This window comes from Mobula hypostoma, chromosome 7 (assembly GCF_963921235.1).
Source record: "Mobula hypostoma chromosome 7, sMobHyp1.1, whole genome shotgun sequence".
NCBI classification, from domain to species: domain Eukaryota; kingdom Metazoa; phylum Chordata; class Chondrichthyes; order Myliobatiformes; family Myliobatidae; genus Mobula; species Mobula hypostoma.
Window position 1 is genome coordinate 102293452 of NC_086103.1, and position 14774 is coordinate 102308225.

General features: G+C 39.3%; 1 protein-coding gene across 2 annotated transcripts in view; it reads right to left on the reverse strand.

The window, feature by feature from the left end:
- LOC134349438 (ephrin-B2-like) overlaps positions 1–11100 on the reverse strand; it is a 53798-nt gene extending 42698 nt beyond the window's left edge. For both annotated transcript variants that reach the window (XM_063053742.1, XM_063053741.1), the window contains exon 1: positions 10496–11100. In XM_063053742.1, the coding sequence (XP_062909812.1) occupies positions 10496–10614 (119 nt within the window). In that variant the 5' untranslated portion in view covers positions 10615–11100. The remainder of the gene's footprint in view (positions 1–10495) is intronic.
- Positions 11101–14774: the final 3674 nt, after the last annotated feature.

Genomic DNA, 14774 nt, shown 5'->3' on the forward strand with positions numbered 1-14774 from the left:
TGATGAGAGGCATTGATCATGTGGATAAGTGGAGGGTTTTTCCCAGGGCTGAAATGGCTAACACGAGAGGGCACAGTTTTAAAGTGCTTGGAAGTAGGTGCAGAGGAGATGTCAGTGGTAAATTGTTGGGTTTTTTTTAAACACGCAGAGAGTGATGAGTGCGTGGAATGGGTTGCCAGCGATGGTGGTGGAGGCGGATTTGATAGGGTCTTTTCAGAGACTCCTGGATATGTACATGGAGCTCAGAAAAATAGAGGTCTATAGGTAACCCTAGGTAATTTCTAAAGTAAGTGCATGTTTGGCACAGCATTGTGGGCTGAAGGGCCCATATTGTACTGTAGGTTTTATATGTTTCTATGTATGCAGTGATATTTTAGTCAAACATTTCTCAGTTCTGTTTCAATACGTCATAGAAGGGAAAATAAAGTACATCAGCAGGGACTGAGGGGCGAATTATTACTATTTTTTTCCCCAGATTCTTAATATGCTTCTGCAACAATTCTTCTACTGTACAAGGCTTGTAGATAAATATTTAGTTTGAAATACAGACTTTCAAAATGTTGAATACACACATGGATAATCAAGAATCGCCAGTTTATGAAGACTCAGCTGTCATTCCCAAAGAGTTCCTGTTGTTTATCACTCATGCACAAAATGATTCAACATCAAAAGGCAGTTTTAGCCAAATCTAAATTCAACAATGAAGCTACTGAAGTTGCACTTTCCTTTGTTCTCTTCTCCTTTGTCAGCTGAAACAAAATTATATGATGTTCTGCACCCATACAAGTACTGTCTGCATTCCTTCAGTATTACACAATCAGAACCAACCCTGATGCATAAATTATAGGCAAACCTAGTCAGTAAAAAGTTGACTAACAGGTTCTCCTTTTCAACAGGGCTCTGTGCATGAACTTAAATTTGATTAATTTAATGGGATACTTTACTATATATTAATTTCATACGTTCAGATGACGGACTCTTTCATAGGGTCGGGGTTTGTGCCAGAAGGAACTACCTGGTGCAACAACCCAAGACAGCTCAATAGACAAACTTCATCAATCAACAGGTTGTTGGGGACAGCTCAATATATATGCAGATGACATCTAGTGCAGTAAGCAGATTGGTGCAGTTAACTTTCCATGACTGATCTCAGGTGAGTTAGGTTGACACATGTGTTTTCATATTTGCCAACATTAAAATTCCTCAGGGGTTAAACATAAGGGTGGGGGTACAATGTCTGGAAACAGGCTTCTCTTGTTTTTTTGCTTTAAGATAACTATGTTCTATATTCCCATGCAGTCTGACAGAGGACATGGGACAAAATCCACTGCAAGGAAGCTTTAGTTTAGCAAGTACAGGGCTGTTTGTCATACCTTTTTAATTAGTATCCATGACTACTTATAACACTTCTTACTGATTCCTATGTACAGTACTTTGTAGCAATTTATTTTTATCAAATTATTGCCTTCTTCATAGCAGTACAATAATTTAAGTTTCTCCTGACAGTAACACATCAACCTGATTTTAACAAGCACAACTTTCAAAATACAACGTAAATCACTGCAGAATGGAAAACCTGCCATTCTTTTTGAGAACACCAAAGGCGTCAAGGCAATGAAATGCTGTTTTACATCTAACTGTCTGTACAACTATTACACACGAACGTGGCACCGACGAATGCCCAAGTTGCACAAGTCCTCAACATATATTGAGCATGACTTCACCTGCAATTTAACTTAAATCACTCATTTAAAAAAAAATTAAGGAATTTATCTTGCCATATTCTACCTTCCAGAACTTTCAATTTTGCTAAAATTGCATATGTAGGGTTGTAATGTCCATATGCAGGGCTGGTCTAGATAAATGCAACTTTTTCTTCCTTTTCCCATTTCCAAAATAGTAAAGTAAGATAATCCCAGATATGACTGAAAAGCTTAATTCTGGGCTTTACTGAAAACACAATAATATATATATGTTAGGAGTAGGCTAACCAAGCCTCTTAAGCATGCACGGCCATTCAATAAAATCACACCTGATCTTATTGTAATCTAACTCTGCTTTTCCATCAAGTCACCGGGTACTTCTGGGGTTTTGTTTTAAAAAATATTCTTTGAGGAATAAAGTTCCAAACACTGACAGCCTCCAAAGTGGAAAAAAAAACTTCTCAACTCTGTTTTAAATGTGTGAGTCCTTGATTTTAACATGATGCTAATTCTGCATTCTCTCATCAGACAAAGTATCTTCACCACATTTATCACATCAGGAATCTCTGGCACCTTTTATGTTTCCATGGAGTTCCTCTCACTCCAAGTTCAAAAGGGTACCTGTCCATGAAGACCATTGTCACGTGCCCATTCACCTTGCCCAGTGAACCACTCGTACCTTAAGCAACTTTTTAATGAAGCAAAGTAACGACATTTGATGAAGAGAAAGAGATTGGGTACAGAAGTCATTAGCACTCAGGAACTAGAACTTTCATTTAATTAAGACCTTGAAGAAAGGAACCTTCTCAAGTAACTAGAAACATGTGCGTCAAACACTTCCAATTTAAAAAAAAATTGATATATCCCAAACCAGCTGATTTATTTTACTGATTTTACATCTCCATTCATAAAGAGATTATCTGTAAATTGCAGAATTAGGATGTAGCTTTTCAATTTAGTCACATGCTTAAGTAAACTATCTTTAAGTGCAGACCTTGATAATCTAATCTTTGTCCAGAGGGGGACCCTGGTTCTCTCCCTCCCGACCCTGTAGCACAGAGCAAACTGCAACATCTCATTGCTCTACCTGTGCCATGTTGTGCCCTTACTTACTTAGCCAAACCCCCAGAGCCCAAAAGCACAAAAATATTTTATTGCAGAGTAGCTAAACATAAAACAGGTAGGAATGAATCATCTGGTCTGCGTGAGGTAGCTGACTGTGAACTGAGAACACATTCATTGACAAAACCAAAACAGTATTTTATTCTGCCACTGAGAAACCACATCAGAACACAACACACTCTAGTTAAATCAGGGTTTCCCAACCTTTATGCTGTGAACCCTACCATTAACTGAGTGTCCATGGGCCACTGAATTATACCCATCGATGTAAAAGGACTCAACAGCACAGATACTAATGTGTCTTCAAACTGCAAGCCGAATTGCCTGTCATCCAAAAACTATACCCTTTGTAAAGTGTTGCTTCTTAATGAAGTACAGTAAATTTCCTGACCATTTGGGTTATGTGAGCAGACAGAGTCCACTGACCCAACACCAGTGTAGATGTGTCTGTTTCTCATGTTCTAGCTGCCTTAACAGCTGCTGCCACTTGCTCACTGCTCTGATACCCATCAAAAGAAAAAGGCTGGATAGTCCAAAATACAAGCCAGCCTTTTATTTCTTTACGGTTAGGTTTACAATCATATAAACAGGGCCATGCCCCGAATCTAACTCTTATCACGAGTTATAGGGCTGTTACCTCTCTACTTCATTATTTGATTTGAACAAATAGGCTGAAATAACATCTACTCAGCATTGATATATGTGAAAATCATCTTATCTCTGAATTTTCATCAGACTTGGTAAAAGTAAAAAATTCAACAGAAAAAAATCAATTTTTACGGCATTCTCTTCACACACTTCTCATGACAGAAATTTTGAAGGAAGAAATTTCATAACTTAAGGAATTAAGTCAGATTCAGAAGTGTTATCAGAACAACTCCTCTCAAAACTCTCACTAAGAAGCTGATGCAAAGACAGGCAGTTTAACACTTCATGTCTACACTGCTGTTCAAAAATACTAAGCCTGATTACCTCAGCACTGCTTATCTATACTAACTCCATATTCTCTTGATGCCTTAATTTCTATAAATCTTTTGAGCTCGTTTTTCAATATACTTGCCTTCAAAGCAAGCTACCATTCCTAAAATAACCTCTGATTTAACATATTTTCATTTCAAGAAATTGTGAATAACTGCTACAGTCCTTTTGATTGATCATAATTAAATGATTTTGTCACTGAGCTTTCTTTGTTCATCTACTTCCTGGACACAGTGATCTGCAACAGGAACACATTTTGCAGTAAAGCAAACTTATTTCAAAGGGAAAATGAAAGAATATTTCTTGATAATAGACGCTGCCTCTTTATTATCATTCCCCATCGTGGAGAGGATATTCAAGGAATTTATAGAATGACAGCAGAAATGAAAGCTAATGTATGAAAAATAGCAGCCTTTCTCCTTGGGACTGAGAAGATTAAATAGAGAATCTAATAGAGACAATGAATTACAAAGGTTTTGTGAGGAAACAATCTTTTAACTGACTGGTGACTGGATAACAAGGAGGAGCCACCTTACCTAAATAATATTTTAACAGATAGTTATTGGAACATGGATAGCCTTCTTATGATAACCATTGAAACAGAGGTCATAACATCGGTTGTCAGGGAATAGGACGAGAAAAGAAAGTAATCAAAGGATATGAAGAACAGGCACAGAAATTAGATAAGGATAAATGGGTTACCAACAAGATCCGTTCCTAAGTCTGTCTTTAAGTCGAATTTGTAGGCAAGTTGGAACAGGTACATCCGGTTCTTATTTAGTGTCAGTTAGTCAAATGTTTGTAGGTCCTTTCAGGTATTTTTTCCCAAAATAAGCCAGTCTCGTCTACATTAAATATTTGGTCTGGCAAATAACCTTCCTGTTCAACAACTTTTTTCAACATTTCATGAAAATCACTTGCAGCACTTAAATCGGCACTCGCTGCTTCACCTTGCACTTTAATTTTAATTTTTTAAATTTGCCCTCACTTTGGACCTATTGAACCAACCCCTTCTCGCAACAAATTCTTCATCACAATCACCTTCACTTGCTGCACCTGCAGCTTTTGAATAACTGAAAAGGCTTCGAGCCTTTTCTTGCATTAAAGTAAGGCTAATAGGCATATTACGCTGATTTTGATAGTCTAACCAAATTATCAATAGCCTTTCCATTTCAATAATTAAACCACTGTGTTGCTTAGTAATAATTGTAGCTTTCATCAGGTCACAGCCTTTCACATGCTCCATTATTCTCACTTTATCCATTAAAATTGTTCTGATCGTTGACCAACTGTAGCCTAACGTTTTTCCAATGACCGATGGCGTTTCATCTCTTTCCGATCGCTTTATTACTTCCACTTTATTTTCAGTCATGATCGTTTTCCTTTTCTTTGATGCATCACCAACACTTGCATCGGATTTATGCTTTGGAGGCATGGTTACAAGGGTAAATAAGAGAAAAATTTAAGCCAAATACAAAGTTACATACTCAATACAGTGTTAACGGCAACGTGATCTGACTTAAAGTGGCCGATGGCGTTCTCCTTCCTCAAGCCGACGAACCGCTGAAGCCGCGTAATGTTTTCAAATTTTTAATATAATGGACTTTATGGCAGTCCGTTCATAAGTACGAGTTGTCCGTAAGTCGGACGTTCTTAACCCAGGGACTTACTGTATACAATTACATATATATATATGTAATTGTATACAGTAAGTCCATTATACCAGCATAGTACATTTCAGAACATTAACACAAGTGAATGGAATAACTATTTTTAAGCATAGCTGAAACGACAAATAAAATTCAAATCTTTGTGGCTTTGTATGGACAACAACTTGCCATCACATTCACGCCTTTTTTTATATATCAGAAAACTTTTTTTTGGTGCCTGCCTGTCAGGAAAAAAATAATTGCCATATGTTCTAGAAAATGGTGAAGACTTGACCAGACAGCAGTTGTAAAAATAAGTAACTGAATGGCACAGGACTTGTGCTTAGGGACAGCTTTGGGAGCAGCACTCACTACAACACCCTACATGTTATTGTTCTTTACTTTCAACCCACATTCAGCACTTAATAATATTGGTACTCATGAATTAGTGAATCTATAACCTTACTGCTATGATATATCAATTCAATTTACAAAGGAATATGGCTTAAATGAGAAAATAGGTGGGGTGAAATTAACAGTGTCATAAACCCTCATGTGTAAAATTTTAAAAAATTGATGCAAAGGAAGATTTGTTTAACTTTATGCATGCTGTTCTACTATGTTATTAAGTAAACCACCAGATCGCAGTGTGGGCTGGAAGTGAGAAACGTATTTTTATCCTTTGGAGTTCCACAAAAGTTACAGATTTTACCAGCTAACAGACAATAACTTTATTGTAGTTCCATCAGCACCACTGAGTCTGAATCCTGAAATTTCTTACTCAGCAGCACCTTGAGGATAATAAAACAGTCAGCACTGTAGCAGTTCAGGGGGGTCTCAACAACACCCTAGGGATGGGTAGTAAATGCCGGTCTTGACAGGTCCCAAAAAATGAATTTTAAAAACTGTTTTTTAAATAGTGGATTTACCAAGATTGATCAGCGAGTTTATTTAGATTGATACTTGCTTTCATTACACTAGAACCACTTGATTAATATCTCAGCAAGTGAGCAAAACTGCTGCACTCTCTCCTCACCTGTGAGTGAACAGGCAATGAAGCAATTCTTGAGCAAATGTGCCATCTAAAACAATGTGTCTATGAGCAGGATGCTCATTAATCTCAACATGCTGCACGAATATTCTCTGATGAGAGTTCAATGCATCAACCCAATGAGGTGTAACAAATGATCAGCTCCTTGAAATGCATGAGAACACTCTCTGACACATCCGAAAACAGACATGGCACATCCTTGTCAGGCAGGTTAAAAAGTCCAGTAAACTGCCACACTTGTACCTTAGGAAAAAATATAAACTCCAAAAGAAAGTTTGTATGTCCTTTAGTTTGCAGTCTCTCATTAGACATTTCTTGGAGGTTTCATTCTTTGATTTCCCATCTCCTACCAGACTAATAAACTACCACATTCATCTTTACGAATAAATCAGATTACTAAAATAAGAGAGATTATTTCAAAGCTCCAAAATATTTCTTCTAAATTGCTAGGACACTGTCCAGATTACTTCTCAATTCTATGAGGTTCTGGGGCAAAGCTGGAGGGTTAGCTCCTATAAATGTTATATAAATTAACTGGTTAACAATGATTATCTTTGACCAATACAATGCACTGCTCAATGTCTCCATACTGAACACAACAATATTTCCCATGCGCAATCAGGCGTAACATTATTCAGATTCTGACTGTATTATTCAATCAGAGTGTGGATTATTCCAAACTGTTGTCACAACTATGGCAAAACATATTACAGCAGTCAACTTCACCTACAAACTTTGGAAAATATAGTTTTAGAAAACCTAGAAAATATCAAAATAAACCACAATGAAGAAATCAAGGCTCCCATCAGCTACTCATGGAGAAGTCTTTGTGGTTTGGCTGTTTTAAGCATCTGAAGAGTGACCTCTGTAGGACTTGGCGAGATTATGTGATAAATTAAAAGCTAAACTTCAGAAACAATCATCTGCCTTCTGATATACATCTTCCTTAATTTTTTTTTACAAAAAGGCTTCTAGATTTTTCTTTATTTGGTAACTGGTGCCACAATTTCGGTACTTCTTGAATAGAAATATTAGAAAATGTAAAACTTGACAAAGTACGAGTTCAATTTTCATTTTTGCAAACTGATATGAGCAGCGTCACCTATACCTAATGTCACTGTGCTTCTTATAGTGTACGCTTGAGCTTCCAGAACTAAAAGTGGATATCCAGATAGGTTAGAACATGGATATTTAACAGCAAATACTAATACAAGCTACATTTTGAATTTTGTAAGTACAATACAAAAAGGCTTGCTGAATGTCCCTTGCACACCAGAAAAAAACCTTACTTGCAATGATTTGTGGCTTATTTCTTTTAAAAAGGGAACTGAGAATGTTATCTGGTTATCACAATCCCATTTTGTTGTGTTAGGCCCACACAACGGTCTGCTACATTCATTATAGACTTTTTAATTATCTGAACTGTTCCAAATCTAGCTGAATGCTTTACATCTCACAGGCTGTCCCAAAACGTAGCAACTGAAAAACAAAGTATTGGCTGACTCAAGCAGTTTCTGCACCAGCTTGGTCGTATTTGTCTTTTTAACGAATGGTGTCCTTTAACCACCGAGGGTTAGGAATACACTACAGGTCTGGCCGACTGTCTAAATCAGTGATCGCTAGGGTGACCTTGAAGGAGATTGAAGAACGATTCACTTACAGTGCCCTCTCAGTTTTATTTACGGTAACCGGCGAAAATCCGTGGGCAGGTTATTGGAATGAGGCTCAGTTGTGCACTGAGCAGAGGGTGTTGGATTGACTTAGAGATAGAAATGTTCCCCTTTAACTGGCAAATAGACTCCGGCGAATAGTGGAGCAAAGCTCGTTAGCTCGCGCCTTCTGCTCGCAATATGCCCCTGCATTTTATTTGACCATTTCGCCCCGTTAAATCTGAGCAAAAATTTGCACCTGCCGGCCGGCTCCCAAATTAAACTGATGCCACATCGAGCAATAATACCCGTTTCTCGGGATTTTACGAGTATTCCATTTGGAGGATATGGCAAGTTCCACTTCTATTTCACTGAACGTGCCTAGGAAAACGCAACTGCTATTGAACGAAAGTGCCACCTGTTTGTGGCCGGCCTGTACTGTGATTTCTCAATCAATTGCAGTGTTTTGTTCTGATCCCAAATCGAATCGAAATTTGGGCAAGTTTGACGGCACCACATCGATGCCTGATCTACACCGGCAAACAGGCCGTAACCCGCAGGATTTATCTCCCACCTCGTTACGGCCTGAATGCTTCCTTAAACAAGGAAACGGCGGCCTCCGCAGTTGGTGCTTCAGAAAGAGCCCCCAAAGCAAAAAAAAAACAAGTTGCATTATGTACTCCTCGAGATAATGTAGGTACCCCCGCTCTCTGTGGCACGGAATATTTTGTTTTTAACCGCGTCTTACTTTTATTCTGTATCTTGAAAACAAGGACCATGAAATGTTACGGGAGCCTTTAAAAGCGCATAACGCCCCGCGGTTTAACAAGTTTGCGGTTTAAATTATACTAAACGCGTGTTTTGAAATTTATTGTGTACATATGGAATATTCTACACTCATTTGGGAGCCGGTGCATAAATGCCCAGGAATTTTTTATGGGTTACTTTAAATTAGTGACCGGGCGAGGCTAACAAGTGATTAAACTTTGAAGGGATGGAGCAAGAAGGGGTGGATAGTTAACATGGAACCAAAACTGAACATATTTAGATTTGTCATCAAGCTTCTTATCTCTTAACCTGTTGTTAGCAGTTCAGACCCTTCATTTAATCTAACAGTTTAAATAAACATTTACTCAATGAGTTTCAAGCCAAAGGTTTAACGAAACTCCCGATAAAATGGTGATTCATTGATAAGGCAGTTCCCAGGCTAACACAGTTTGAGATTTAACTATTTGTGCTTGTCCTTACCGTAAAGTGAGAAAATGTGCTCGAAAAATTAAAAAGATCATTCTTCACCGGATGGAACCGATGAGACAACAATATTACCAAACAAAACAGGCTTGGAGTACAGTCAAAATCCTTGTTTTGCACGTATTCTCCTCTTATTTTACGGAAAGAACCAAATGAACAAACTGAGAATGTAATTATACTTTAGAGAGACAAGAGTTTAGGCTAAGAGTGAAAAGGGGCGATCACTTTATTTTGAGATTAAATACATTCGCTGCCTTTATTTAATACGAGCGCTGTCTCCCTGTCGGAACGATGGGAGATCTATTCAGCCTGATCTTCTACACCAACTAGAACCCGCCTTTGCGATATATCAGGAATGAAGTCTGTGTAACAAGATTAGATTTTCTGGAGATAATCGCCTTGCAGTAAGAATTCCGGCAAAGCCTCGGATACTGGTTCTTTACTGGTTGTACAGTCTCACCCAACACACAAGCAGGGAAGATCGCTACACACTGCCCGAATACTGCGCTAACGCCACCTGCCTCCTTGACCATTTGCCCGCTCTTCAGAACAGACATTCCTCTGGGCTCGCTCCGGGTCTAGTCGCTATCTTGACCCCAAATGTATCCTATTCTGTCTCATCAGTCTCCCCTCCTTTTCTCACAGCCGAGTGACCCCAAATAAACTGAATCTACGCTGCTGAAAACACTCGTCGACTTTCCCACGTTTGTAAATTTGGCCTCTCTCGACACACGCACGGCAACACTTCCCTTTCCACAATAATATTTCAGCAACCGGCGCCCGCAAAAAAAAATGGTGAACAGTTGTACCGTGTCCCTGAAATCCCCGCTTCTAGCATTCTCCCCCGGCTTCAGTCTAAACAAGCAACCCGTGTTAATACTGCTCAAACCTCCCCGGCAGTTACTGGAGGTTCTCCTTAAATGCGATGTATTGCACATATGTGGAAAATCATATTTTGTTTTGATTAAAATAGCACTGAGCTCAGGATGGCGACTGCCCTCACTAGTCACTTCCACCCTGCTCCAAGTTGTGTGTGCATTTAAATCATGAGAATTTAAATACCAAAGTAGCAGGTGTGGACCCTTCACTTACTTGGGATTTGAGGAATTCCAATATATAGGTGCCAAAATTTCACAGTTTGATACAGCCACCCTGCAGAAAACGCACAAAATTCCCAAGTAGTATTTCCAAAGCGAGTTTCTTATCGCCATTGTCGCTGATCACTGGTCTCCGATTATACTGGGATAAATTTATATTTTTGTCTGTCCTTGTCCTGGGCGCGATTCTGTACGAAGGTCTCAAAGGTATCCTTTTACCAAAAGCACACGTTTGATCCGAGGCTGCCTTGTCGAAACTTGAAATGAACCCTGGCGTTTCTGTCGCTACTGATCCACTGGGGTTGTTTGCTGAGCGGGGGCTCCGGATCTCACACCCGGCAGACTGTCCTCCTCATTCCCCTTGTGTTCCTGTAAATTGCTGCAACTCTTTTGCAGCGAGGCACTTGCTTGCAACAGCAGAACGAGCCAAAATTTCAGATGCAACCCTTTTTTCCCCCCCTCTTTTAACCTTTGCTGTTTGCGATGGCCGAATCTGCTCGATAGGTTGTCACAGAGGTACGAGACGATGTGCGCACATACAAACGCGGTATGTGTTATTCCGTGTGTTGTGTAAGCCGCTTTTCTCGCTACTTGGTCACTTTCACGATCCAGGACGTGATGAGCCTGCTCTTTGCATGAAAGCTTTATACCTCCCACTAACCCACCGTGAGAGCGCGCCGGCGCTTGCCGCCCGTTCATTGGCTCCTTCGGCCACCTGCAGCTGTAGCTCCACCTGACTGACAGCCAATACCGCTCCCTCATTGGCCGCATGAAGTGTCATTCCAGTCTTGTAAGCTTCCCCATTGTTATTTCATCGGATCAAGACTGATTTTTAGAGTTTATTTGCAGCCAGCCTAACAGCACAGGTAACCAAAAACTAAGCAAATACGCATAGCTGAAGCGTTTCCCTGTAAATCCTCACACTATTTCATTTGCACTTGATAATTGGAAACAATGCAGTTCATCACAAATCTCATTAATGTTTTATTGGGATAAAGGGAAATGAGAGGGGTGAACGGTGGAAATGTCCTTCGTTCATCGTATACAATATCACATCAATAAACGTAAAGTTTACACTTTATAATATGGTTCCCCGGAATCCCCAGCGATTTTTTCTTTCATAGAGCAACTATGTTACATTGCAGTGGGGGAGGGGCGGGAAGGAGAAAAATTTCGCGAGTCAAATGAAGAATGAAATCCAAATCGTTAAAATAAAAATCGCAGGGTGAATAACTGCGCAGTTAATTGGAAGTGCACAGATACGCACTGTTCAATCCTTCGCTGCCGTGTCATATCGTTCTGTTGAATTGAAGGAACGACACGCCCAGGCTGGGCACCAAATGCAGTGATGTAAAAGGTAGGACATTGCATCGCGCCAGCCAGAATCCGACCGACCTTCGCGTTTTCCGTGAATCCACAGCGCCCACTAGAGCTTTAATCTGAACATTTCGCAAGATTGGCATCGACATCAGTCCGGAGGCACGGCACGCTCGTAGCCAATCCACCGCACGGTAAACTTTGTTTTCGATGTAATAGTCATCACTAAAATACCACTCAGATCCCTCTGACCGAGTCATTTAGTTTCTTTCGAAGTCATTGGAATGATTCAGGAGGTTCACGGGATTTAAACATGGGGGAGGGGAGCTAAAAGAAAACGTTGAACTCTTTTAAGACATCGGAGTCGCCGAAGACGATAGTTTCTTATACACTAACCATGTTTGGTTGTTTTCTGTTTGTATAAAATGAATCGTTAAAATATGCAACCACGATGGTCCGGAGTTCTAGCCAAAGTGATTTATTTTCCATTCACTCGATCTATTCCAAACCCCCCGGCAGAACCCTTTACAATGCAGTTGTGATCTTCCAAATCTATATCACTTCGATATACTTTTGGAAATGCGAAGTACAATCAACTAAAAGCACGCTTTTCCAATCAGTGGCAAATATAGTGTACAATTAGTAGAGATTATATTTTCACATTCAAGTAGGAAATGCAAAATTGGGTTGCATTGGACAAAGGCCCCAAATTGTACGTATTCTTTAATTGTACTGCGTTTAATCTAGAGCAAGGACTCGGAAGGTGTGAAGAGTGTGATAGTTTTATAAATCAAACAAACGTTCGAGTCGACAGACATGATCTAATTTTCAGTTGGGTTCAGAAAGGCGACTGGCCGGAATCCTGGGCTCCTAATCCAATTTATTTTAAATTGGATTGGGTTTTAATTATAAATCTGTATTGTGGCTTTAAATAAAACAAAATCGCTACAGGTGATTGAATCATCCTGAGCAATGCCAAGTTTTCTAAAGATAAAAGATTTTTTTTGTTTTGTTTTCGGCTTTAGCAGTCGGGATTTGAAAATGTTGCAAACGTGTTTCAATTTAATTTCAGTTCTCAATGTTAGGTTGATAGTAAATAGCTTTAAATAATGAATGGAAGGTGGAACGTTCAGGTGGATTTTGACTTGTGGGTCAGCACACGTTAAAATATCCTAAAAGGTCCCATACTGATGCTGATCGTCTTGAATTCAAATAATTCCCCTTGAGATAAATTTAGTGTTGACTCCGTTTCATCTCCGTGCGTCCTCCAATTCAACCGTCGGTTTAGTCCCATTCCCTTGTTGCCTTCAGTTTCTCAAGCAAAGAAACAAAGCAAAAAAGTAACAACGGGTACTTTTCTGTCACCGCTGATGGATACTAGGCTCTACAGTGAAAAGACGGACTCAAATCCAAATTCGCAAATTCTTATCAAGATCAATTATCACCCCATTTCGCATTTAATTAAAACTGAATCAGCATTTTTTGGTGATTTACTATTGTGATAATCAAGGCATTTGCTTCCTTTGCCCACCAATCTGGGAATAAATGAGTTGAACAGAAATCGTCACGCGTGTCTCCCAACAACAGCAAAACATTAGAAACGATCGTAAACCCTTTCAACATCACCCCTAACGACTACAGCTGTCGACACGTTTACTGCAGAATTTTATGTGGTAATTTACACGATGCTCATCAATTGGATGAAACAGTTGGTAATTAATAGGCGGGAAAGGAAATAAGCTTTGAGAAATGTTGAGGTGACCGCAACAAAAAGTAAATCCAACTAAAGACCGTCTTTTTCAGTTTGGAACTCCACAGCTAGAACACCCCTTTAAGCTTACAGCATTTCCCTTGGCTGGGACGAATTAATTGGCAACAGCCGTCGAAAAGTTTTTTCTTTGTAAAACCTTGTCTCCACTAAATTTCCTGTTATTATTCGGCTTGCGTTACGTACGGACCGTGGGCTCACAATTTGTAAGAACTGCATTTCCGTATTGAACGAGCAGATCAGAATGCAAGTGAGGGGCAGGGGATTAATAGTTGCGAATTCGCGCCCGCCAGTGCTTTGTAACATTATATTTAGAAAGTGGTTATTGCTAACAAGTAGCCAAAATAGCCGAAAATCCTCGTTGTTTATGGAGATGGGTCTGCAGAACAGTTTCTTTGATCCGTTTTAGTTTTAGCCTCAAATGTACTGGCGGATTTACTAACCGTATGATCTTTCCCGTTTCACTGTGACCCAAACAACAAGAATAATTGGCAGCACCGCGAGGCCGAAGAAATACGAAATACCAGCACTGTACGCGATCTCTAATGAAACTAGACGACGACCCAGAATTGTATCGGTTACATGTACTGGACCCAGAAAGCTATTTCAAAGCAAATTCACCAGCTCATTAAATCAACTTTATCCTACAGTGTTCCTCAGTGCGTTCGTTATGCGCGGCAGACCATTATAAACTACTATTTATCACTTGTAAGAAAAAGCACTAGATATTTCAAGAGCGTTTGATAGTGTTACTGGTCTCCAGGTCTAAAATATAGAAACGAATAAAAAGACGTGGCCGAGTTCACTGTCGATTTTGAGCTCTTCTTTAAATATTTATATCACCTCTTTAAAAATAGAACATCTTTTCGGAATTCATATTAAGCAAGTAGTCATAATAATTAGTTTCAGGTGATTTCGTTTTGTCATTTTTATTTGATTTTATTGATGTGATTCCCTCATTCCACTTTTTGTCAGGTCAATATTTCTTTGAAATGGATCAAAATTCAAAACAATCTATAATATGTTTGGTGTATTTTTACATTTTGATCATAAGAAGTATCTCTAAACGTAGTTTTTAATTTTAAATGTAGAATCTATAGCTGTTCAGTAAATGTTGAGTATGTGTTAATAGGGGTAGGGTGCAGTAAGATAGTTATGTATGCTGTCACTTCTCAATGTCTGAAAAATC